The sequence below is a fragment of the Muscardinus avellanarius genome (assembly GCF_963383645.1).
Source record: "Muscardinus avellanarius genome assembly, chromosome: X".
NCBI classification, from domain to species: domain Eukaryota; kingdom Metazoa; phylum Chordata; class Mammalia; order Rodentia; family Gliridae; genus Muscardinus; species Muscardinus avellanarius.
Window position 1 is genome coordinate 96,482,429 of NC_137792.1, and position 25,527 is coordinate 96,507,955.

Here is a 25,527-nt window from a genome sequence, read left to right on the forward strand (position 1 = left end):
TTTCCGGTATGAGGTTATTATAGATAAAGCTGCTCTAAATATTATTTTGCATGTTTTTGTGTAAGTAGATAACTTTTCATTTTTCTGATTTAAATGCCCAAGATTGAAGTTTCTGGCTCATGTGGTAGTTGTAATTTAGTTTTACAAGAAACTGCCAAGCTGGTCATCTGGAGTGGCTATGCCATTTCACGTTTGCCCCAGCAATATATGTATTAATGATCAAGTTTCTTCACATGCTCATCATCATTTGATGTTGTCACTATTTTTTAAATGCTAACTATTCTGATAGGTATGTAGTAATATCGTATTATGATTTGGGGGGTAGGTGCTGGGGATGGAAAACAAGCGTAGTCTAGCTCTGAACTGTACTTCCAGCCATTTTTACTTTGAAACAGGTTCTCTCTAAGTTGCTGAGGGTCTTGCTAAATTGCTGAGGCTGAAGCCAGACATGGTGGTATATGCTTGTAATCCCAGTACTTGGGAGGCTGAAACAGGAGGATTGCGGGTTCACAACCAGCCTCAGCTAATTAGAGAGCTACTTAGTGAGACCCTGTTTCAAAATAAAGAATATAAAATAGGGCTCTGGCTGTAGCTTGAAGGCAAAATTCCCTGGGTTAAATCCCCAGTACTGCAAAAATGAATGAATGAATAAATAAGTTGTTGAGGCTGGCCTTGAGGCCGAGATCCTCCTTTCTCAGCCTCCCAAGTACTGGGATTACATGTGCATGCCACCATGCCTCACAGAGGAAAAATTTTCTTTCTTAAATGAAAGTATTCAGTGAATTCAATTATTTGGGGTAAGTTTTAAATTGAAAATTCAATTTTTCAATAGTTATGAGGCCATTCAAATTATTTATTTTATATTAGATGAGTTATGGTAGGTTGCATTCTTTGAGGAATTGATCCATTTTATATAATTTGTCAAATATATGCCTACAGATTTGTTCGTAGCATTCCTTTATATCTGCAAGGTCTATAATGACACCATTTGTTTCATTCTTCACTTTGATAATTTACTTCTTCAAACCTTGCTCAAACTTTGTCAATTTTATTGATATTTTCAAAGAACCTGTCTTAGTGTCATTGAATTTCTTGATTGTTTTTATATTTTTAATTCTACTGACTTTTGTTTATATCTTTATTATTTCATTACTTCAGATTACTTTGTGTTTATTTTGCTTTCCTTCTTCTAGATTCTTGAGGTAGGAACTCAGGTTATGTGTTAGAGATTTTTTTCAAATGTAAGCATTTAGTGCTATAAATATCACTCTTAGGACTTCTTATTCTCCATAGATTTTGATATATTCCATTTTTATTCTATATATCTATTTCACTTACAAGTTCTTGAGATGCACAGTATTTTTGTCTTCCTGTGCTTTCCTGGGCTGCTCCACTGCTTATTGATCCAATCAGAATGTCACCCTTTTACAATCTCTACAGGTTGCAAGGGACTCAGCACCTCCTTCACTATTTTTGTTGTCTATTAACCTATTTTGCATCTGATTGATTTGCTTCGTTAGGGCCTTTCATGAATCAACTTTTTTTTATTGAAGTATGTATGTTTATACTTTGCTCTTCAGTGGAAAACCCCAGTGGTCCTAAGTGTATCCTACCTGGGTTCAGAATTGTCTCAAGCATTTGTTAATTGGGCTTTTCATAATATGTTATACTATGAGCGCATGCCAAAATTGGGCTTTTTTATCCTATAGTAGAAAAATCCAGTAAGCTTCCTTCCTTCCTTCCTTCCTTCCTTCCTTCCTTCCTTCCTTCCTTCTTTCCATTTATATACTAGGAACTGAACTCAGGGTCATTCCATCTCTAAGCCACACTCCCAGACCTATTGTATTTTTGTTATGAAACAGGGTCTTGCTAAGTTCCTGAGACTGAACTCAAACCTGAGCTCCTCCTGTCTCAGCCTCCCATATACTGGAATTACAGGTATGTACCATCACACCTGGTTCTAGGATTTTCCAGATACTGTTTGTGGTTCCCACTGAGATAAGTACTATAGGCAAATCTATAATCTGTAAGATTAAACCCCATCTGGGTTTTTCTTACCCAAAAGTAGATTGGCTTCTATATATATGAACATATTCGTGTGTATATTCCAATATGTCCAACATTCAGATACCTAGCTGTATGATAGTTGACTACTTAAAGTACTGTTCTGGTTTGAGATATTCTGTAAATCGACCCCCAGTCTTCCAATTCCCATGGATCTGTAACTCCTTCCCTTTAGTTCAGTCAGACAAGATCCATAAAACAGATGAGTTCCTAAGTATTCAAATTGTTGACATTCTATCTACTTTTTTTTTAGGTACTGGGGATGGAACCCAGGTGTAATATACCTATGAGATACACCCCCAACCCTATTTTTTAGTATTTTTATTTCTTGAAACAGGGTCTCACTGAGTTGCGAAGGGTCTAAGTAGCTAAGGCAGTCCTCAAACTGCAATCCTCCAGTGTCAGGCTCCTGAATGCTGAGATCACAGGTGTGCGCTACCACGCCCAGCTCTTCTAACTACTTTTATACAAAGTCTATTTTGCAGTTCTCTGATTAAACTACTTAAGTTCTGAAAATAATGGGTCATTTTCTTGAAATTCGATTATCATTACATTGTTAGCCTGATTTATTCCTGTGCAAAGCTAAATATATGAATGCAAATCCTTCCGTGCCAAATCACCTTGCCCAGAACCCATTGTTTTCCCTCCATACCAACTGGCACCTTGTCATCTGGGAGTGGAAGAGGAAGCTTACATTCTCACTTCTTCTTCGTGGCATCACTTTGGGCTGATGGTGTGTCTTCTCTGGGCCTGAGTACATGTGATCATTGTTTATCATCTCTCCATTTCCTTTGTCTATTTGCTTATGTTTTGCTTCAGTTTTTATTAGAATTATATTTTTATTATTTTTTATGTATTTCTTTATACAATTTTTTACTGACTGGTTGAGATCTTATATTATCATACATAGCTTGTCACATTTTACTGGGATCATTATTTTATCAGTTTGGGTGAAATGTAGAAACATTATCTCCTTTTTTGGTATTGGAAAGTGAACCCCGGGACAGTCTACCCTGATCTATACTTCAAGTGCTATTTCATTTTTTTTTAATTTGGAAGCAGGATCTTGCTAAGTTGCTGAGGGCCTCAAGCTAGCCTCAAACCTGCCATCCTCCTGTCATGGCCTTCCAAGTACTGGAATTAAAGGTGTGTACCACCACACCCAGCTACATTACCTCCTTTCATGTCCTTTTATACTTCCTTGTTTATAACTGTCTTATAAATTTCATTGTGACAATTTTTGGTACTGGGGGCTGAGCCTAGGGTCATTATTCCTCTGAGCTATATCCATAACTCTTTTTATTTTTTTCTTTGGAAACAGGCTCTCAATAAATTGTTGGTGGTTTTGGTAAATTGCTGAGGCTGGCCTTGAACCTGTGATCCTCCTGCCTCAAGCTCCCGAGTACTGGGATTTCAGGCACGCACCACTATGCCCTGCTCTTTTATTATACTTAGAATCACATCTTGGAGCTCCCATCCCTGGCCTGCCGGGTGCAGGCTTTCCTGAGGAGGCGGGGAGTGGAGCTCTGGGCCGGCTGGCCGGCAGGCAGCCATGCCGAACTTCTGCGCGGCACCCAACTGTACCAGGAAGAGCACACAGTCCGACCTGGCCTTCTTCAGATTCCCGCGGGATCCCGCCAGATGTCAGAAGTGGGTGGAGAATTGTAGGAGAGCTGACTTAGAAGATAAAACACCTGATCAACTAAATAAACATTATCGATTGTGTTCCAAACACTTTGAAACTTCAATGATCTGTAGAACTAGTCCTTATAGGACACTTCTTCAAGATAATGCAATACCAACAATATTTGATTTTAGCAGTCATTTGAACAATCCGCATAGTAGGCACAGAAAACGAATAAAAGAATTGAGTGAAGATGAAATCAGGACACTGAAACTGAAAAAAATTGATGAAACTTCTGAACAGGAGCAAAAACATAAAGAAACAAACAATAGTAATACTCAGAACCCTAGCTCAGAAGAAGGGGGTGATGAGCAGAATGAAGACATTTTGCCTTTAACTCTTAAAGAGAAGGAAAACAAAGAATACTTAAAGTCTTTATTTGAAATTTTGATTCTTATGGGTAAACAAAACATACCCCTGGATGGGCATGAGGCTGATGAAATCCCGGAAGGTCTCCTTACTCGTGATAATTTTCAAGCACTGCTGGAGTACCGGATAAATTCTGGTGAAGAGGTCCTGAGAAAGCGCTTTGAGACCACAGCGGTTAACACACTATTCTGTTCAAAAACACAGCAGAAACAGATGCTAGAGATCTGTGAGAGCTGCATTCGGGAGGAAACCCTCAGGGAAGTGAGAGCCTCACAATTCTTTTCCATTATCACTGACGATGTGGTGGATATAGCAGGGGAAGAGCACCTGCCTGTATTGGTGAGATTTGTCGATGAGTCTCATAACCTGAGAGAGGAATTGGTGGGCTTCCTGCCTTATGAAGCTGATGCAGAAATTTTGGCTGTGAAATTTCACACTACCATAACTGAAAAGTGGGGACTAAATATGGAATATTGTCGTGGCCAGGCTTACACTGTGTCAAATGGATTTTCTTCGAAAATGAAAGTTGTTGCTTCTAGACTTTTAGAGAAATATCCTCAAGCTGTCTACACACTCAGCTCTTCCTGTGCCTTAAACATGTGTTTAGCAAAATCAGTGCCGGTGGTGGGGGTATGTGTTGCGTTAGGAACGATCGAAGAAGTTTGTTCTTTTTTCCATCGATCACCACAATTGCTTTTAGAACTTGACAATGTAATTTCTGTTCTTTTTCATAACAGTGTGGAAAGGGGAAAAGAACTGAAGGAAATTTGCCATTCTCAGTGGACAGGAAGGCATGATGCTTTTGAAATTATAGTGGACCTGCTACAAGCTCTTGTTTTGTGTTTAGATGGTATAAATAGTGACACAAATAGTAGATGGAATAACTGTATAGCTGGCCGAGCATTTGTACTCTGTAGTGCAGTGACAGACTTTGATTTCATTGTTACTATCGTTGTTCTTAAACATGTCTTATCTTTTACAAGGGCCTTTGGGAAAAATCTCCAGGGACAAACCTCTGATGTCTTCTTTGCTGCCAGTAGTTTGACAGCAGTGCTGTATTCACTCAATGAAGTGATGGAAAATATTGAAGTATATCATGAGTTTTGGTTTGAGGAAGCCACAAACTTGGCAACCAAACTTGATATTCAAATGAAACTCCCTGGGAAATTCCGCAGAGCTCAGCAAGGTAACCTAGAATTTCAGCTAACCTTGGAGAGTTACTATAAAGAAACCCTAAGTGTTCCAACAGTGGAACACATTATTCAGGAACTTAAAGATATATTCTCAGAACAGCACCTCAAAGCTCTTAAATGCTTATCTCTGGTACCCTCAGTCATGGTACAGCTCAAATTCAAGATATCAGAGAAGCACCATGCTGACATGTACAGAAGTGACTTACCCAATCCTGACATACTCTTAGCTGAGCTTCACTGTTGGAGAATCAAATGGAAACACAGAAGGAAAGATAAAGAGCTTCCATCTACCATTTATGAAGTCCTCCATCTGCCGGATATCAAGTTTTTTCCTAATATGTGTGCCTTGTTTAAGATTCTGTGTATTCTTCCTGTGATGAAAGTTGAGAACGAACGCTATGGAAATGGACAAAAGCGTCTCAAAGCATACTTGAGGAACACTCTGACAGACCAAAGGTCAAGTAACATGGCTTTGCTTAACATAAATTTTGATGTAAAACATGATCTGGATTTAATGGTGGACAGATACATCAAACTATATACAACTAAGTAGAGTTTCCTACAAATAATTTAGAAAGCATTGAAAATACCTAGGAGACTAAAAATGGGCTTTTTCTTATATTGGATATTTCGAAGAAAAGCTGTAAGGTATATGTCAGCCACTTACTGGATATCTTTGCCTATAGGCCTCCCAGTACATACATTAGTCATTGGTAATTTGCCTATTTAAATGGCTCCTATCTGAACTCTCACATTTCAAGGACCTGTCTGTTCTTCCAGAAGATAGGAAGTTCCACACCTCATTTCTACGTGACCTCTGCTAGTGGCATTCTAGAATTGTTTTAGTTAAATTGTTTTAGATATAACATTTATTATCACTGTGGAACCAGTTGTCAGTTGTTGAGTTAGGACAAGCATTCCTTGGGGAAGCCCTGAACAACAGATTTTGTTTTAATATCAGATTGAGACAATTTATGGAGACACTTCCAGCTGCGACTTCCTATCTAGAATACAGGAGAGAGAATGGATAACAGTGGAATTAGAAGCAAGATGACAAGGAGGCGCCCACCATGCAAGAAAAACGATTTTTGGAACAACATCCCAGAAGGGATTAGAGAAAAGACCACTTCAGCTGCGCATTTTGAGGACGCTTAACAACATACCTTATAACAAAAATGATCCAGGCGTGGTGGAGGGAGCCGAGCAGTGCAACACGAGGAGCCGAGGTGCACATCCTGGGAATTCAGCGTGCCTGGAAGCTGCACTTCTCTGTGCTGCACCAGTGGCCACGGTGCGCTCGGAACAGCAGATCCTGCTCAACGTGGTGAGGCTGTGGGCCTCCACTCTTGGAATGGAGATAAAATTCATTGCTGCTGAGTGCTCGATCTCACGACCTCTTCAAAGCACACATACTGTCTTCTATTATTTAAAAAAAAAATTGGAGAGGGACCAAGATGGCGGCAGTGGCAGAGAGGACCCAGGAGATGCAGACAAATCCTATCCAATTCACCTGGAACTTTTGGAAAAAAAATCCCCGCGAAGGGGGACTGCCCCTGCTGCACATGCTTAAGAATTATGGACATCATATCATGTAAGGAAGGAGCTCAGCAGAGAACCAGGAGGAAGGTGGCAGCAGAGGTAGAGGCTATTATTTTGGAGAGGCAGAGATCTGATTCAAATCACCTTGATCATTTGAAGAAATTTTCGCAAAGGTAGAAGGCTACCACCACACATACTTGAGATTTGGGGCAACATGCTGTGTGAAAAAGGTGCTCAGAAGAGAACTGAGGTGGCTGTGGCAGCGGCAGTGGTGGTTAGTATTTGGTAGAGGCAGATATTCAATCCAACCCACCTCATAATTTTAAAGAAATGTCCTTAAAGGTGTACTGCCATTGCCACACATGCTCGGGAATTCTGGAAAACAAACTCTGTGGGAAAGGTGTTCAGGAGAGAACTGAGATGGAAATGGCGGCACCGGAGGTGGTGGTGACCAGAATTTGGAGGGGCAGACAGATCCAGTGCAGTCCACGATGAGTCTTGGAGGAAATCTCCCCAAACGTAGACTGATTACTTCTGCCACACATGCTTGAGAATTCTGGACAACATGCTAAGTGGCAAAAGGGTTTGGGGAGTATAAGAGGGAGCCCCGCATAGCGGGGATGGGCCTACACACTGCGTGTTCTGGGAGTCATCAGCCCTCATGGTCACTGCGCTTCTCTGCGCAGAGTGGGAGGCCAGAGCCTGCTTTCTGAAGGGAAGCCATGGACCTCTGCCTTTGGGGTGAAGACAAAATTTATTGCCACTAGGTATTTGTGGTCCCAGCTTTTGCAAAAGACATGTACTGCTTCCTCATATTAAAAAAAAAAAAAAAAAAAAGAAGAAGAATGCCGGGCATGGTGGCGCACGCTTGTAATCCCTGTCCTTGGGAGGCGGAGTTAGGAGGATCACGCTGGTTCGAGGCCAGCCTCACTCCAGGAGTGTAGCCCCAAGGTACAAGGGTTTCCAGGAACCCCAGTGCCACCAAAAAAGAAAGAAAGAAAGAAAGAAAGAAAGAAAGAAAGAAAGAAAGAAAGAATAAAGGGAACATCTGTAGATGACCTGCTCATAGTGACAGAGACCAGAGCCCGATGCACAGCAAGGCTGGTGCCGGGGACTCTGAGGCCAGTATAGGAGCTTGCCAGGTGGCTAGGCTGGTGCTGGGCCAGAGTGGCCGGGATTGGAGCCTTCTGTGAGGCAAGGCTTGTGCTAAGGCCTCTGAGGCAGGGATCAGAGCCTGCCAAGGGTTGAAGCCGGTCCCGGGGCCAGTGAGGCCGGGATCTGGGCCTGCTGTGAGGTAATGCTGATGTTGGGGCCTCCAAGGCCGGGATAGGAGCCTGCTGAGGAGTGAGGTCAGAGTCGGGGCCAGTGTGGCCAGTATTGGAGCCTGCCATGAGGCAAGGCCAATGCTGGGCCTCAGACTGGGATAGAAGCCTGCTGAGGGGTGAGGCTGGTACCAGGTCCAGCAAGGCCTGGATTGGAGCCTGCTCTGAGACAAGGCTGGTGCTGAGGCCTCCGAGGCCAGAATCGGAACCTGCCAAGGGGTGAGGCCAGTAACAGGGACAGCGAGGCCGGAATCGGAGCCTGCTGTGAGGCAAAGCTGGGGCTGAGGCTTCTGAAGCTGGAACTGGAGCCTGCCGAGGGGAGAGGCTGGTACCGGGGCTTACGAGGCCGAGATTAGAGCCTGCCATGTGGTGAGGCCGTACATGGAGCCAGCAAGGCCGGGATAGGAGCTTGCCTAAGGCAATGCTGGTGCTGGGGCCTCCAGGACTGGGATCAAGGCCTTGCATGAGGCAAGGCCAGTGCTGGAGCCAGCGAGGCTGGGATCAGAGTCTGCTGGGTGGCCAGGCCAGTTCCGGGGCCTTCAAGAGTGGGATCGGAACTTGCAATGTGTCATAAACAGAGAATTATCACAGAAAATAAAAAATCAGATGCTTTCCCTAATATGCAAAAACTAGGAAGAAATGGGTAATAGGAGGAGATCTAGTTGAAGAAACGGCCCTATGGAGGAGCAATTAAGGCGACCAATCAGAGGGGATGGGATTGGGGAAGATGGAATCTCTTTAAAACACATGATGTGAGCTTTAAGGAAGATGGCGACTAAGACAAGCAGCGTTTACGAGTCCCACTAACAATTGAAATCTATTGCCACAAAATCAGTGCTTTTCATAGCCAGAAAACACCATCAGTAGAGAAATAAAAACTATAAATACAAGGGACAGAGAAAAAGAAGGCCAGAAGAACAACCAGAGACAAGAAAAGAAAACAACCCGCATTGTGGCTGCAGAGCCACGTGGGTGTCATCTTGCCTTGCAGCATCAGGCTCCAGAGAAGAAAGGGACTCAAAACAGAGCTCAAAACCAGAAAAGAAATACACCAGCCTCACAGCTGAGGGCGCAGAAGCAGTTCCATATTCCCAGCAGCAGCGGCGAGTTCACCATGCCTGCAACAACTCAAGATCAGGGCATTAAAAAACCCACCAGGCTCCAGAGAAGAAAGGTAAACAAGGAGCTGAAGTGAGCAGCTGCAGATCATTCTGGTGTAATTCAGCAGTTTTTTCATTACAAAGATCGTCTAAAACTCCCAGGGGCAAGGTCATCATGCCTTCCAGGGACTCAGAACAGAGCTCAAAACCAGAAAAGAAATACACCAGCCTCACTCCTGCCAAGGGCATGGCATCAGTGCCATATTGCCAGAGGCTGTGGTGAGTTCACTGCACCCAGGACAGCTCCAGATCAGTGCATTCAATAACCGTAAGTGAAATTGTGGCCCCTAAAGGAGAAATCCCAGTACTGCACCCCCAGGGACTTGCACAGCTTTGATAATCTACCTGGGTCCGAGACTTTGCAGTCCAACCCAGTGAATGAGTAGTGGTGGAAGAGATACACACCCTAGTCACAGCTCCCTTTGGGAAAACACCCAGCCTGGTACCCCCATGGTCTTGTGCAGCGTCAGTTAACTCCCTGGGTCTGAGACTTTGCGATACAACCCAGTAAAGGAGTAGTAGTGACTTAGATTAGCAAAGACTCGAGATCCAAAGTACCCTAAAAGAAGTTGTAGTGACCCAGGAAAGAACCCATAGAAGGCACAAACTTCTGATATCATGGGAAAGCAGAATAAAAATGGAACAATGAGCGCCCACAACCCCACAACATAAGAACCTAATAACACAGAAATTCAGAGGTCTCTAGAAGATCAAATCAGGAATATAACTGTAGAAATAATACAGGACCTTTGAAAAGAATTTAGAGAGTTTAAACGAAATAAAGGATGGATTCGTTGAAGTAAAGGACACAATTCAAAGTATAAACAATCTATTAGACCACATGGAGAATAGAATCTCACTCCAAGAAATGATAATTTCAAAAATGAACACATTGTTTATAAATTATTTATTTATTTATTTATTCCGCAATAAGTATGGAACCCAGAGGAATTCAACCTCCTAAGCTACACCCCCTGCCCAATTTTTATTCTTTATTTTGAAACAGGGTCTCACTGAGTTGTGGAGGGCCTCACTAAGTAGCTGAGGCTGTCCGCGAACCCTGATCCTCCGGACTCAGCCTCGCAAATGTTGGGATTACAAGCATGGGCCACCATGCCTGGCTTATAGTTTATAATTTAGAAAAAAATCCGACAGTAGGAATCTGACATTGAAGAAATATGGGCCCATTTTAAGAGAGTTAACCTAAGAATAATTGCAATAGAGGAGGGAAAAGAAGGTGAAACCAAAGGGATCAACAATTTCTCCAAGGAAGTAATAGCAGAAAATTTTCCAAACATAGAGCAAGAGGTCAATACACAGGTCCAGGAAACTTATAGAACTTCCTTTAGACAGGATCAAAGAAGAGGTTCCCCATGCCACATAATAGTCAAAATGACCAATGTGGAAGCCAAGCAGATAATCTTAAAGGCAACAAAAACAAAAGGCCAAGTGACATTCAGAGACAAACCAATTAGAATCACTCCAGACTTCCCAAACAAAGTCATGAAAGCCAAAAGGGCGTGGAGTAACATATTCCAAACTCTGAAAGAAAATAATTTCCAGCCAAAAAAATTCTACCCAGCAAAACTATCTATCAAATTAGATGGGGAAATAAGAAGCTTCCATGACAAACAGAAACTGAAGGAATTTATGTCTTCAAAACCAGCGCTAGAGAAAATACTCAAAGAGATTAACTACAAAGAAGAAATAGGTAATACACACCAGAACCAAAGAAACAAGATTTTCCATCCAGAAGACAACTAAGCAAAGAATAATAAACAGTATTTCAAACTGAAATAAAATCTTAACATGTTAGGAATTAAAAATTATATCTCAATAATCACACTGAATGTAAATGGCCTCAAATCCCCAGTAAAAAGACATAAAGTGGCAAAATGTATTAAAACCCAGAATCCATCCATTTGCTGCTTACAAGAAAAACACCTTACAAGTAAAGATAGGAACAAACTCAAGGTAAAGGGCTGGAGCAAGGTAATCCATGCTAACGGAACTCAAAGGCAAGCAGGAGTAGCAATTATGATGTCAGACAAGTTAGACTTCAAGCCCAAACTTATTAGAAGAGACAAAGAAGGTCATATTTTACTGGTAAAAGGAATAATCCATCAAGCTGAAATAACAATAATCAACGTTTATACCCCAAACATAGGTGCAGCTACTTTCGTAAAACAAACTCTTTGTGACATGAAGTCACAGATAAATACCAATACAATAATACTGGGAGACCTCAACACAGCTCTCAGAACATTAGACTGATCTTCCAGACAAAAGGTCAGTAAAGATGGCTCAGAACTAAAGAACACCATTAATAAAATGGACCTGCTGGACACATATAGAATATTTCATCCCAAAACAGCAGAGTTTACATTTTTCTCAGCTGCTCACGGAACTTTATCCAAAATATATCACATCCTGGGACACAAAATGAGCACTAAAAATTTAAAAAATGTTATATACTTCCCTGTGTTATTTCAGATCATAATATAACGAAACTAGAAATAAACTATAAGAAGACCCAGAGAAACAATAAAAACATGTGGAGACTGAACACCACACTTCTGAAAGAAGAATGGGTCATAGAAGATGTAAGAGGTAAAATCAAGAAATTTCTAGAAACAAATGAAAATAAAGATACAACATATCAAAACCTCTGGGACACTTTGAAGGCAGTATTAAGAGGAAAATTTATAGCACTGAGTGCTCACATAAGACAAACAGAAAATCTTCAAATAAATAACTTAATAACACACCTCAAAGCCCTTGAAAACCAAGAAAAATCAAACCCTGAAGCCAGTAGAAAAAAGGAAATTATTAAAATCAGAGAAGAAGTTAATGAAGTAGAGAATAAAAAAAGAATACAGAAAATCAATGAAAAGCTGGTTTCTTGAAAAAACTAAGAAGATAGACAAACCACTAGGCAACCTAACTAAAAAGAAGAGAGAATCAACCCAAATTATGAAGTTAAGAGATGAAAAAGGAGATATTACTTCTGACAGTGTTAAAATCCAGAGGATTATCAGAAACTGCTTTGAAAAACTATACTCCACCAAAATGGAAAATCTGGAGGAAATTGACAACTTTCTAGATAAATATAACCTTCCTAAACTGAGTCAAGAAGATATAAAACACTTTAACCAACCAATAACAATCAAAGAGATTGAAACAGCAATAAAGAGCTTACCATCAAAGAAAGCCCAGCACTAGATGGTTTTCCAAGTTAATTCTCTAAAACCTTAATAGAAGAGCTAACCCCAATACTCCTCAATCTATTTCATGAATTAGAAAAAAACGGGACTCTCCCAAATACATTCTATGAAGCCAACATCACATTAATACGAAAACCAAATAAAGATAGTTCAAGAAAGGAAAACCACAGGCCTATATCTTTGATGAATTTGGATGCAAAACTGCTAAACAAAATACTAGCAACATGCATTCAAAAACACATAAAGAAAATCATACATCATGACCAGGTAGGGTTCATCCCAGGGATGCAAATCTGGTCCAACATATGAAAATCGATTTATATAATTCATCATATAAACAGAATCAAAGACAAAAATTACAAGATCATTTCAATAGATGCTAAAAAAACCATTTGATAAAATCCAACATCCATTTATAACAAAAATCACTGCAGAGAATCAGAATAGAAGGAACCTATCTCAACATCATAAACGCAATCTACAATAAGCCCACAGCCAACATCATATTAAATGGGGAAAAACTTCAAGAATTCCCCTAAAAATTGGAACATGACAAGGATGTCCATTATCACTTCTCTTCAATATAGTACTAGAGACTCTAGACAGAGAAATAAGGCAGGAAAAGGAAATCAAAGGAGTACAAATAGGAAAAGAAGAACTCAAACTTTCACTATTTGTAGATGACATGATACTACATTTAGAAAACCCAACAAACTCAACCAAAAGGCTTATAGAACTGATCAACAAATTTAGCAATGTGTTGGGACACAAAATAAGTCTTAAAAATCAGAAGCTTTTCTGTACACTAACCATAAATCCACTGAAAATTTCAGAAAACACTTCCACTGAGGATATACTACAAAAAATAAAATAGTTAGGAATAAACTTAACCAAGAAGGTAAAAAATCTCTACAAAAAAAATTACAAAATATTGAGAAAAGAAATCAAAGAAGAACTGAGAAGATGGAAAGATTTTTCATGTTCATGGATTGGCAGAATAAATATCATTAAAGTGGCCATCTTTCCAAAAGTGATCTACAGATTCAACACAATGCCCATTAAACTACCAAGATCATTCCTCACAGACATAGAAAAATCAGTCCTTAAATTTATTTGGATTAACAAAAGGCCCAGAATAAACAAAGTAGTTCCCAGCAGCAAAAACCTTGCAGGAGGAATCACAATACATGACTTTAAACTATATTACAAGGCCATTGTAATAAAAACAGCACGGTACTGGCACAAACACAGATATATAGACCAATGGACCAGAATAGAAGACCCAGAAACAAGCCCACACACTTTCAACCAATTGATTTCTTACAAAGGGGCCAAAAACATACCCTGGAAAAAAGATAGCCTGTTCAACAAATGGTGTTGGCAAAACTGGTTAACCATATGCAGAACTTTGGAAATTAATCCCACTTTCTCACCCTGCACTAGAGTCAATTCAAGATGGATCAAAGACTTGGAAATCAAATTAAATAACTTGAAGCTCCTTGAAGAGGCATAGGTCCAACACTGCAACACATAGGCACAGATAAACACTCTCTCAACAAGACCCTAAAGGCACAATTAAATTAAAAGGCAAATCAATACGTGGAACTGCATGACATTGAAGAGCTTCTGTTCAGCAAAGGAAAACTGTCAAGAACCTCAGTCGAGAGCCAACAGAATGGGAGAAGATTTTTGCCTCTTACACCTCTGATAGAGGACTAATATCTAGAATATACAGAGAACTCAAGAAACTCAACACTAAAAAAATAAATCATCCAATGACAAAATGGGCAAGCGAACTAAATAGACACTTCACAAAAGAAGAAATACAAATGGCCAATAAATGCATGAAAAATGTTCAACATCATTGGCAATCATAGAGATACAAATCAAAACTACCCTGAGTTCTCACCTAACTCCAACTAGAATGGCAGTCATTCAAAACACAACAACAACAAATGCTGGCGAAGATGTGGAGAAGTGGGAACTCTAAAACATTGTTGGTGGGATTGCAAATTAGTGCAACCACTTTGGAAAACAGTATGGAGAATCCTCAGAAGAATGGGAACAAATCTACTATTCAATCCTGCAATACCACTTCTGGGTATCTACCCCAAAGAAAGAAAACCAAACTACCAAACTAATGCATGTGTATCTATGTCCATAGCTGCATAATTCACAATTGCCAAACTATGGAACCATTCAAGATATCCATCGACAGATGAATGGATTACAAAATTGTGGGATATGTACAGAATGGAATTTTACTCAGCCATTAAAAAAACACAATTACATCATTTTCAGGGAAATGGATGGAACTGGAGGACATTATGCTAAATGAGATTAGTCAGTCACAAAAAATAAGAAATTAGATGCTTTTTCTAATATGTGAGAGCTAGGGAGAAATGGGTCATAGGAAGAACTCTAGATGACAAAGGAAATCCTATAGAGGAGCAAACAAGACAACCTAAAGGAGGAAAAAGGAGGGGAAAGAAGGAAAATCTCTAAAACACACAATGTACTTAAATATATTGAAGTCAACCACTAAGCCAAGCAAGGGAAGGAGGGATGGTGAGGGAATGGGGTGGGAATTGGGTAGGGGCTATTTGGGCGATGTGTACATGTATGTTCACAGAAGTTGTTTTACCCCAATATGATGTATGAATATAATGCACCAATAAATAATTTAAATAAATATGGTCTTTTTAATTTTAAAAAAAGAAATAGGCTGGCCTCGAACCTGTGATCCTCCTGTCTTAGCCTCTCAAGTATTATGATCACAAGTGTGTGCCACCATGCCCCGCAACTAGAGTCCTTTACATTTGTTTTATCCAGGGTTTTTAGTTCTACTTAGTGTGAGGAAATGGGGAAAGTGCATCAACTACATCATCTGAGAAGCAGAAGACTCATTTTATTTTGTTAGATGTGTCCATGCATATTTTTACCTATTATGTATTATCTATCTAATCTATTTATCTGTCTATCTATCATCTATAAAGACATTGAAGGAAGCTACAGCTAATGTCTTGTTCCTGTCTTTTGGAAGTGGAGACATTAGTAATCATTGCATTTACCTTAGAATTGTACGCAATCACTAAAGCAAGTGATCATCATGTCTTTAAGATAACGACATTTCTATCATTCAACGTATTGCCTAAAGTACAAGCTGACTAATATTTCCATTTTATGTTATCTCACACTTTAAGATGTAGAAATATAGACTAGATTATATTGGGTTTTTTTGTTCGTTTTTTGTTTTTTGGTATTAAGGCTTGAACCAATGAGCATTCTGCCTCAGTTACACTGCAGTCCTTTCTAAAACAATTTGTTGTTATTTTGAAACAGGATTTAATTAAATTACTGCATGCAACCTGCGATTCTCCTGTATCAGCCTCCAATATACTAAGGTCACAGGAACTCACTACTGCATCTGGCTAGATCATATTGTTAAATAGTATTTGCAACAATTCTGGATATGTTGGATAATTACCCAAAGCTCTAATTTTAAAAGGCACAGTATACAAAATCTAATTTTCATTACATTGTGCTGTAGGATAATGATATAATTTATTGACTTCGAAAAAAAAAAACCAGTCATATGTCTGGTATTTTTTTTAATGGACAAGTAGCTCAAATGCTAGACTGTTTTTTTTATCTAAACCAGATACCTAGCAACCTTAGAACCTCACTAGGGAGGACCAGACCTGCTGGAGCAGAGCAGGCAATCTGGGAAGTTTCCAGGAAGTTAAATTCAATGAGCATTTGTTGTACAAGGAGAGGACATATGGGACAGCATGCAGCATATTGGTTAAGTCTCACAGGTAATAGATAAGTAGATCATTGGCATCAGAGGGATCTCACTGTAGGTGTGTTCCCCAGAGGCCTAAAAGAGCTTACTCATGTAAGTATTTGCCTATTAGTCCCAAAGAACTGGGGTAAATATGTGTATCAAGAAACAAGTAGAGGAGAATGAAGTTCAAGTAGTGACATTGTAGAAAGAAGGATTGCAGAGCTCCAGGTCTACAGGAGTTAGAATTCTGAAGTTATCAAATCAGTGGTGCAGGTATAAGGAAGAAAATTAAACAGCAAGTTAAAGAAACATGGTAAGAATCCAATAGGTCAATATCTTAGTACACAGACGCCAGACATTCCCAAGCCTCTGTCATCTGATCTCTGGATACCAGTTCACTTAAGCCTATGCTGTGACTGTGTTCAAAACAATGAGAAACTTCCTCACTTATTTATTGCTAAAATTCCTTCGTGTTTGTTTTCATTTATTCAACTGTCCTTTGCTCCTTAGTTGGCGTTAGATGTTGTTCATATTTGTTTTGTTTTGACTTGTTTTGCTCTTCCTGTGATTCCAGACTTTAGCCCTTACACGTTGCCTTCACAGCTCCACATGCTGTCATGACTTTGGTCCATAGCAACTGCCAGGACACCTGCAAAACCCCACTAGGCCCTCTGCCTTCTCACACCATAGCCACAGGAAAATCATGCTCTTTATGATTTCATTAATCACCTGGTTGCTTGTATGCTTGGTCTGACAGAAGAAATGATCCATACAGACTAACACCAGAGTTAGCTTTTGCTGAGACACTGAAAATTGTGGCTTAAGGCTCATAATGTCTTCTGGACTAGTGGCAAGATGGCTAGGGCTGTGTCTGCACACAGGGTGGGTCCAAATAATCCAGAAAAATGAGCAGGTCATTTCATTTGCCTCTTACAGTCTTTAAGGTTCAATGTCAAATTTCAATAAAACAAAACCGTGGGATATGTACACAATGGAATTTTATTCAGCCATAAAGAAAAACACAATTACATCATTTACAGGGAAATGGATGAAATGGGAGGACATTATGCTAAGTGAGATTAGTCAGTCACAAAAAATAAAAAAATTGGATGCTTTTTCTAATATGCCAAAGCTAGAGAAAAATGGGTAACAGGAGGAACTCTAGATGAAGAAGGAAATCCTATAGATGAGCAAATAAGGCAACCTGAGGGAATGGGAGAGGGAAAGAGGGAAATTCTCTAATGCACATGATGTACTTTAACACATACATCAAAGTCAATCAGTAAGCCAAACATGAGAAGGAGGGAGAGGGAGGGAATGGGGCAGGAATTAGGTAAGGGCTAATTGGTTGATGTGTGCATGTATGTCCCACCACCTTTTATCCCATTAAGATGTATGTCTACAATTCACCGATAAATTTTTTTAAATCCACAGGAAAAAATTCAATAAACGTCATTGGAAAATGACTTGTTTAATCACTCTTCAAATTTTTGACAGCATTCTATTCATCCTAAAAAATCTACATATGACAATCACCAGCTTATTTTTGTTATTGTTATTACTGGGGCCTGACCTCATTGTCATTCTTCATCTGAGCTACACTTCCAGCCCTATTTTATTTTTTATTTAGAAACAGGGTCTTGCTAAGTTGCTGAGGGCCTTGTTAATTTGCTGAGGCTGGCCTCGAACCTGAGATCTTTCTGTCTCAGAACGAATAGGATCTAAATGCAGAATTATGAAACATTTCTCATAGAATATTCAAGACAGATATTAGACTGCAAAGGGGTGCTTTTCTTGGTACATTCAGGCACTGGAAGGAAATGTTGAATGAATGGAAGAGGACAGAACCAATAGAAGGTGTGTGTTTTCTAGAGCATCAAGTGAGCAAGGTTATAGTCTAAGAATCCACGAATTAGTGAAAAGTAAATAATAAAAGTCCATGCTTCTACAATAATCTTTCTTACCAAGTTCCCACAAACACAAACCAAGGCCCTCATACATGCTTAGCAAGTACTCTGCCACTGAGCTACATCCCCAGCTATTTTTAATTTATTTTGAGACTAAATTTAAGTTGCTCAGGATGGCCTCAAACTTGTGATCCTCCTACCTCAACCTTCTGAGAAAATAGTCTTCTCAAGATGGACTCTTACTAGATTGCCTAGACTGGCCTTGAACTCTTAGCCTCAAGCAATCCTCCTGCCTTAGCCTCCTGAGTAGCTAGGACTACATGTGTACATCATTGTGTTCAGCTTTATATTTTTCTTTTTAGCCAAAATTAATGAATGGGGGTTATGGTACAGATGAGGGACCAACTCCATTAATCTATTCTAACAGGGAAAAATAACCTAAGTTACCATGTCAATTGAAAGGTTTTAAAATTTGATGAACTTTGGAGACAAAAATAAATGCTGTGGAAGACCACTTTTCCTTCTACAGGTTTTCATAGGTTTTGAAAGTGCGTTGATCATCTGGGTATAGTGTCAAATGCCTGTAATGCCATAAGTTGGAAGACTGAGATGGGAGAATCGCAAGTTCTAGGCCAGCCTTAGCTACTTAGATACTCAGCATCTTAGACCCTGTTTGAGAAAAAAAAAATATCTAGGAGTATAGCTCAGAGATAGAAGTCCTCTAGATTTAATACCCAGTACCACCAAAAAAAAGTACTTTGATCTTTCTCTAAATTGTGAGAATTCTACTAATCATCACCCCAGGACTTTCCTCCTTTTATTTTAATTAATTAATTAGCTAATTAATTAACTTTTTCAGAATTGGAGATTGAGTCCAGGGGAATTCTACTGTACCCTCAGCCCTTTCTTATTTTTTGTTTTCAAACAAGGTTTCGCTAGGTTGCTGAGAGTCTCACTAAGTTGCTGAGACTGGCCTTGAACCTGCAATACTCCTGTCTCAGCTTCTCAAGTACTGGGATTACAGGCATATGCCACCATCACACCCAGCTTCTCTTTTTATGTAGTTGGCAGTTGAAGACTATAAATGCAACAAGAGTTTAAGGTGCTGAGCACATTTCAATAACATGAAATAAAACTGCCAAGTCCACTCAGTGATATATATGAACTTGATATAGCCTTTACATAATTTTTCTGAAGTTGCATTAAAGTGAGAAGATAAATATCTCATAATCAGTACATGAAGTGCCTTCAGCATTAAATAAAGTAACAAAAAAGTCCTAAGAAGGCGGAGGGGAAGTTCGTTTGCCCAGAGGCTTTGGTTTTTGAAGCGCCACTTCACTGAAGGAAGCTCTGAATCACTTGTATGTTTTACAAAGAGAAATGTGAGCAAGTCCCTCCAGTCAAAAAAGGCTTGAAAGCCAAAAGTTTCACGGGCTCATACTTGCCATGTGATAGTCTGAAAAAAGGTACTCTGTCACGTATGTTGGTTTGGTTTTGTATCACTTAAAATAATATTGCTATGACTTCCCTGCTGTTGCAAAATTTTCCACAGTAAAATCATTCATATATGAATGCTATCTATATTAGCTTCCTACTAGTGTACATGTTCTCCAAGAAGCTCATTATGACTCAATCTATTGAAGCAAAGCCACATGTGCACTGCAGTGTCTATTGTTTTTTCATTATGGAGCATTCAGAGGCATGGGAACTGCCTCTCGCAGCCTATACTTGATGCATGGGTGGCATCAGGGTAGGGGTCCTCAAACAGAGCAGAACTCAGGAAGGTGAGAGATATTTATCTTAAATTCAAGCCAGGTGTGGTGTTGCAAGCCTGGAATCCCAGTACTTGGGAGGGTGAGAAAGGAGGATTTCAAGTTCAAGGCCAATTATAGTATCATAGCAAGATGTTATATAAAAAAAATCAGAGGCATAGCTAAGAGGTAGAATGATCAGGGGTGGTACTGGGAATTGAGCCAATGGGTGTTCTCAGTGACACCACAAGCGCTTTTTTATTTTTATTTTGAAACAGGGCCTCACTAAATGGCTGAGAGTCTAAGTTGCTGAAGCTGGCCTCAAACCTGTGACCCTTCTGTCTCAACCTCCCAAGATCTGAGATTCCAGGCTTTTGTGCCATCATGCTCAGCAACAAAAATATTTTTATAAGATATGCTGAAGACTCAGAACACTTAACTACCAGCATCACAAAATGTAATCTTATTTGGAAATAATATCAATGCAGATGTGGTTAATTAAGATCAAACTGGACTAGGGTGGGTTGTTAATCCAATATTTATGATGTTTCTAAGAACAGGAGCGAAATACATAAAGGGAACTCCACCGGAAAATGGACACAGAAATTAGAGTTATGCAGCTGCAAGCCAGGGAGCACCTGGTGCTATTCAAGGCTGGAATATTCAAGAGAGGAACATCCTTTAGAAACTTGAGAGTGTGGTGGTTTCATACTTCTTGCTTCCTCACCTGTGAAAGAATAAATTTCTATTGATTTAGGCCTTCCCAGATTGTGATGTTTTATTATAGTTGCTCTAAAAAACCAATATAGCTAACATCTAAGTTCTCTGTCCATTTACTGAAAATGTCCAGTTCATTGAACATTGTTTGTTTTGGTACTATATATTTAACCTAGACATATTCTTTCTCTGAGCTACATGCTCAGCCTTTTTTACTTTTTTTATTTTGAAACAAGTTCTCACTAAGTTACTGTGTGCTTGTCTTGAACCTGAAATCTTGTCTCAGCCTCCCAAGTACTGGGATTGCAAGCATGTACAATCATGCCTAACTATATACTGAACATTTAAATTTTTTTAGGTACTGAGGATTGAAACCAGGGCATTCTATCTTTGCTCTACACCCTCAGCCTTATTTTCTATTTTGAAAAAGGGTCTCACTAAGTTACTAAGGCGGGCCTTGATCCTCCTGTCTCAGTCTCCCAAGTACTGGAATTACAGGTGTCCTATTACACTGAACACTTTTCAACTCTGATTTAGATAAAACATTTCTAGCCAGCCATGGTGGCACACACTTGTAATCTCAATACTTGGGAGGATGAGACAAGATGATCGCAGAATTCTCGGCCAGCCTCAGTTACTTAGTGAGTCCTTTCACAATTTAGTAAGATCCTGTTTCAAAATAAGGAATAGAATTTGGTCTGGAAGATGGCCACCGAGTAAAGCAGCTTTTACAAATATGGCTGACACTCAATCTCCATAGCGTCAAAAATAATGCCTTACAGATTCAGAAAATACTATCAATAGAGAAATAAAAGCTATAAATACAAGAGGCAGAAAAAAGACTAGACCAGAGAAGCAGAAAAGAAATTGTCCTGACGCGGTGGCAGCCACCGGGCCGACAACACCTTGCCTCACAGAACCAGATTCCAGGAAGGAAAAGCAAAGGAGCTGAAGCAACCAGTTGCAGTCCATTTAGATGTAATTAAGCAGTTCTTTCATGTTAAAGACAAGCTAAAACTTTCAGCGGCCAAGCCCATCACGGTCTCCAGGGATTCAGAACGGAGCTCAAAACCAGAGGAGATATGACAGCCTCACGGCCGAGGGTGTGGCAGTAATGCCATATTGCCATCAACAACAGTGAGTTCACCATGCCCATGGAAGCTCCAGCAAAAGCTCCAGCCCAGAGCTTCTACAATCCTGACACCTAGAGACTGAAAGTAATCTACCAAAAGCAAAGGGTACAAACTTCTGAAATCATGGGAAAGAGGAACAAAAACAGAGCAATGAGGTCTCACAACCCCACAATAACAGAATCTGATAACACAGAAATGCAGAGATGTCCAGAAAATAAAATCAGGAATGTAACTGTAGAAATAATTCAGGAATTTAGAAAAGAATTTAGAGAGTCTGAAAGAAATAAAGGATGCAATAATTGAAGTAAAGCCATCAATTCAAACTATAAAACATCGATTAGACCACATTGAGAATAGAATCTCACTCCTAGAAGATGATCACTCCAAAAATGAACGCATAGTTTATAACTTAAAAAAAAAACAATTCATCAACAGGAATTGGACATTGAAGAAATATGGGCCTATCTTAAGAGAGCTAATCTAAGAATTATCAGCATAGAGGAGGAAAAAGGAGGTAAACCCAAAGGGATTAACAATCTCTTCAAAGAAGTAATAGCAGAAAATTTTCCAAACATAGAGCAAGAGGTCGATACATAGGTACAGGAAACTTATAGAACTCCCTTTAGACAAGATCTGAGAAAATGTTCCCCATGTCACATAATAGTCAAAATGACCAATGTAGAAGCCAAGGAGAGAATTTTAAAGGCAGCAAAACCAAAAGGCCAAGTGACATTCAGAGGCAAACCAATTAGAATCACTCCAGACTTCCCAAGCCAAGTCATGAAAGCCAGAAGTGCCTAGAGTAACACATTCCAAACTCTGAAAGAAAACAACTTCAGCCAAAAATTTCCTACCCAGCAAAACTTTCTCTTAAATTAGATGGAAAAATAAGAAGCTTCCATGACAAACAGAAACTGAAGGAATTTATGTCTTCAAAACCAGCGCTAGAGAAAATATTCAAAGAGATTAACACAAAGAAGAAATAAGTAATACATGCGAGCACCAGAGAAACAAGAACTTCTATGAGCAGACAACTAAGCAAAAAAGAACAAATAGTATTTCAAACTGAAATAAAACCTTAACATATTAGGAATTAAAAATAATCTCTCAACAAACACATGGAATGTAAATGGCCTCAACTTCTCAATAAAAAGACATAAGTTGGTAAAATGGATTAAAACCCAGAACCCTTCTATTTGCTGCTTGCAAGAAATACACCTTACAAGTAAAGATAGAAACAAACTTAAGGTAAAGGGTTGGAGCAAGGTATCCATGCCAACAGAACTTGAAGAGGAGCAGGTGTAGCAACTATGATGTCAGACAAGTTAGATTTCAAGCCTAAGCTTATTAGAAGAGACAAAGAGGGTCATTTTTTACTGGTAAAAGGAACAATCCGATAAGAGGAAATAACAATAATCAACATTTATGCCCCAAACATAGGTGCAGCTACTTTCATAAAACAAACTTTTTGTGACATGAAGTCACACATAAATCCCAATACAATAATACTGGGAGACTCCAACACACCTCTCACAACACTAGACTGATCTTCCAGACAAAAGGTCAGTAAGGATGCCTAAGAAATAAAGAACACCATTAATCAAATGAACATGTTGGATACATATAGAACATTTTACCCAACTACAGCAGAATACACATTTTTCTCAGCTGCTCACAGAACCTTCTTTAAAATAGATCACATCCTGGGCCACAAAGTGAGCACTAGCAAATTCAAAAAATATGACACTCTTCCCTATCTCTTTTCAGACCATAATGGTATGAAGTTAGAAATCAACTATGAAAAGACCCCAAAAAAACACATGAATATGTGCAGGCTAAACACCACACTTCTGAATGAAGAATGGGTCATAAAAGACATGAGGTGAAGTCAAGAAATTTCTAGAAACAAACAAAAATAAAGATACAACATATCAAAGCCTCTGGGACACTTTGAAGGCAGTATTAAGAGGAAAATTTATAGCACTGAGTACTCACATAAGAAAAACAGAAAATCATCAAATAAATGACTTAATAACACACCTAAAAGCCCTTGAAAAACAAGATCAAGCCCCAAAGCCAGTAGAAGACAGGAAATTATTAAAAATCAGAGCAAAAATTAATGATGTAGGGAATAACAGAACAATACAGAAAATCAACAAAACCAAAAGCTGGTTTCTTGAAAAAACTAACAAGAATAGACAAACCACTAGGCAACCTAACCAAAAAAAAAAAGAGAGAATCAACCCAAATTATGAAGAAGATAAGAGAAGAAAAAGAGATGTTACTACTGACAGTGTTAAAAATCCAAAGATTATCAAAAACTGCTTTGAAAAACTATACTCCACCAAAATTGAAAATCTGGAGGAAATTGACAACTTTCTAGATAAATACAACCTTCCTAAACTGAGTCAAGAAGATATAGAACACTAAAACCAACCAATAACAATCAAAGAGATTGAAACAGCAATAAAGAGCTTACCATCAAAGAAAGAGCCCAGGACCAGATGGTTTTCCAAGCGAATTCTATAAAACCTTTATAGAAGAGCTAATACCAATACTCATTCTGTGAAGCCAACATCACATTAATACGAAAACCAAATAAAGACAGTTCAAGGAAGGAAAACTACAGGCCTATTATCTTTGATGAATTTGGATGCAAAACTGCTAAGCAAAATACTAGCAACACACATTCAAAAGCACATAAAGAAAATCATACATCATGACCAGGTAGGGTTCATTCCAGGGATGCAAGTCTGGTTCAACATTCAAAAATCAATCCATGTAATTCATCATATAAACAGAATCAATGACAAATATCACATGAGCATTTCAATAGATGCTGAAAAAACACTTGATAAAATCCAACATCCATTTATCATAAAAGCACTGCAGAGAATCAGAAGAGAAGGAACATATTTCAACATCATAAAGGCAATCTACAGTAAACCCACAACCAACATCATATTAAATGGATAAAAACTTCAAGAATTCCCCTAAAAATTGGAACATGACAAGGATGTCCATTATCACTTCTCTTCAATATAGTACTAGAGACTCTAGCCAGAGCAATAAGGTAAGAAAAGGAAATCAAGTAGTACAAATAGGAAAAGAACTCAAACTTTCACTATTTGTAGATGACATGATACTATATTTAGAAAACCCAACAAACTCAACCAAAAGGCTTATAGAACTTATCAACAAATTTAGCAAAGTGTCTGGATACAAAATAAATCTTAAAAAATCAGAAGCTTTTCTGTACACTAACCATAAACCACCGAAAAAGAAATTCAGAAAACACTTCCACTGAGGATGTACCACAAAAAAATACTTAGGAATAAATTTAACCAGGGAGGTAAAAAATCTCTACAAAGAAAATTATAAAACACTGAAATAAGAAATCAAAGAAGACCTTAGAAGATGGAAATATCTGTCATGCTCATGGATAGGCAGAATAAATATCATTAAAAATGGCCAAGTTTCCAAAAGTGATCTACAGATTCAACACAATTCCCATTAAACTACCATGATCATTCCTCACAGACATAGAAAAATCAGTACTTAAATTTATTTGGAATAACAAAAAGCCCAGAATAGCCAAAGTAGTTCTCAGCAACAAAAACCATGCAGAAGTAATCACCATACCTGACTTTAAACTATACTACAAAGACATTGTAATA

General features: G+C 39.0%; 1 protein-coding gene across 1 annotated transcript in view; it reads left to right on the top strand.

Moving 5' to 3' along the window:
* Window positions 1-3,616: 3,616 nt before the first annotated feature.
* The window catches only part of LOC308278986 (52 kDa repressor of the inhibitor of the protein kinase-like), a gene marked incomplete at both ends in the record, with an annotated part of 59,674 nt that continues 37,763 nt past the window's right edge, over window positions 3,617-25,527 (top strand). The window contains 2 exons of the mRNA XM_080718962.1: window positions 3,617-4,052; window positions 4,227-5,771. Of these exons, the coding sequence (XP_080575088.1) occupies window positions 3,617-4,052; window positions 4,227-5,771 (1,981 nt within the window). The remainder of the gene's footprint in view (window positions 4,053-4,226; window positions 5,772-25,527) is intronic.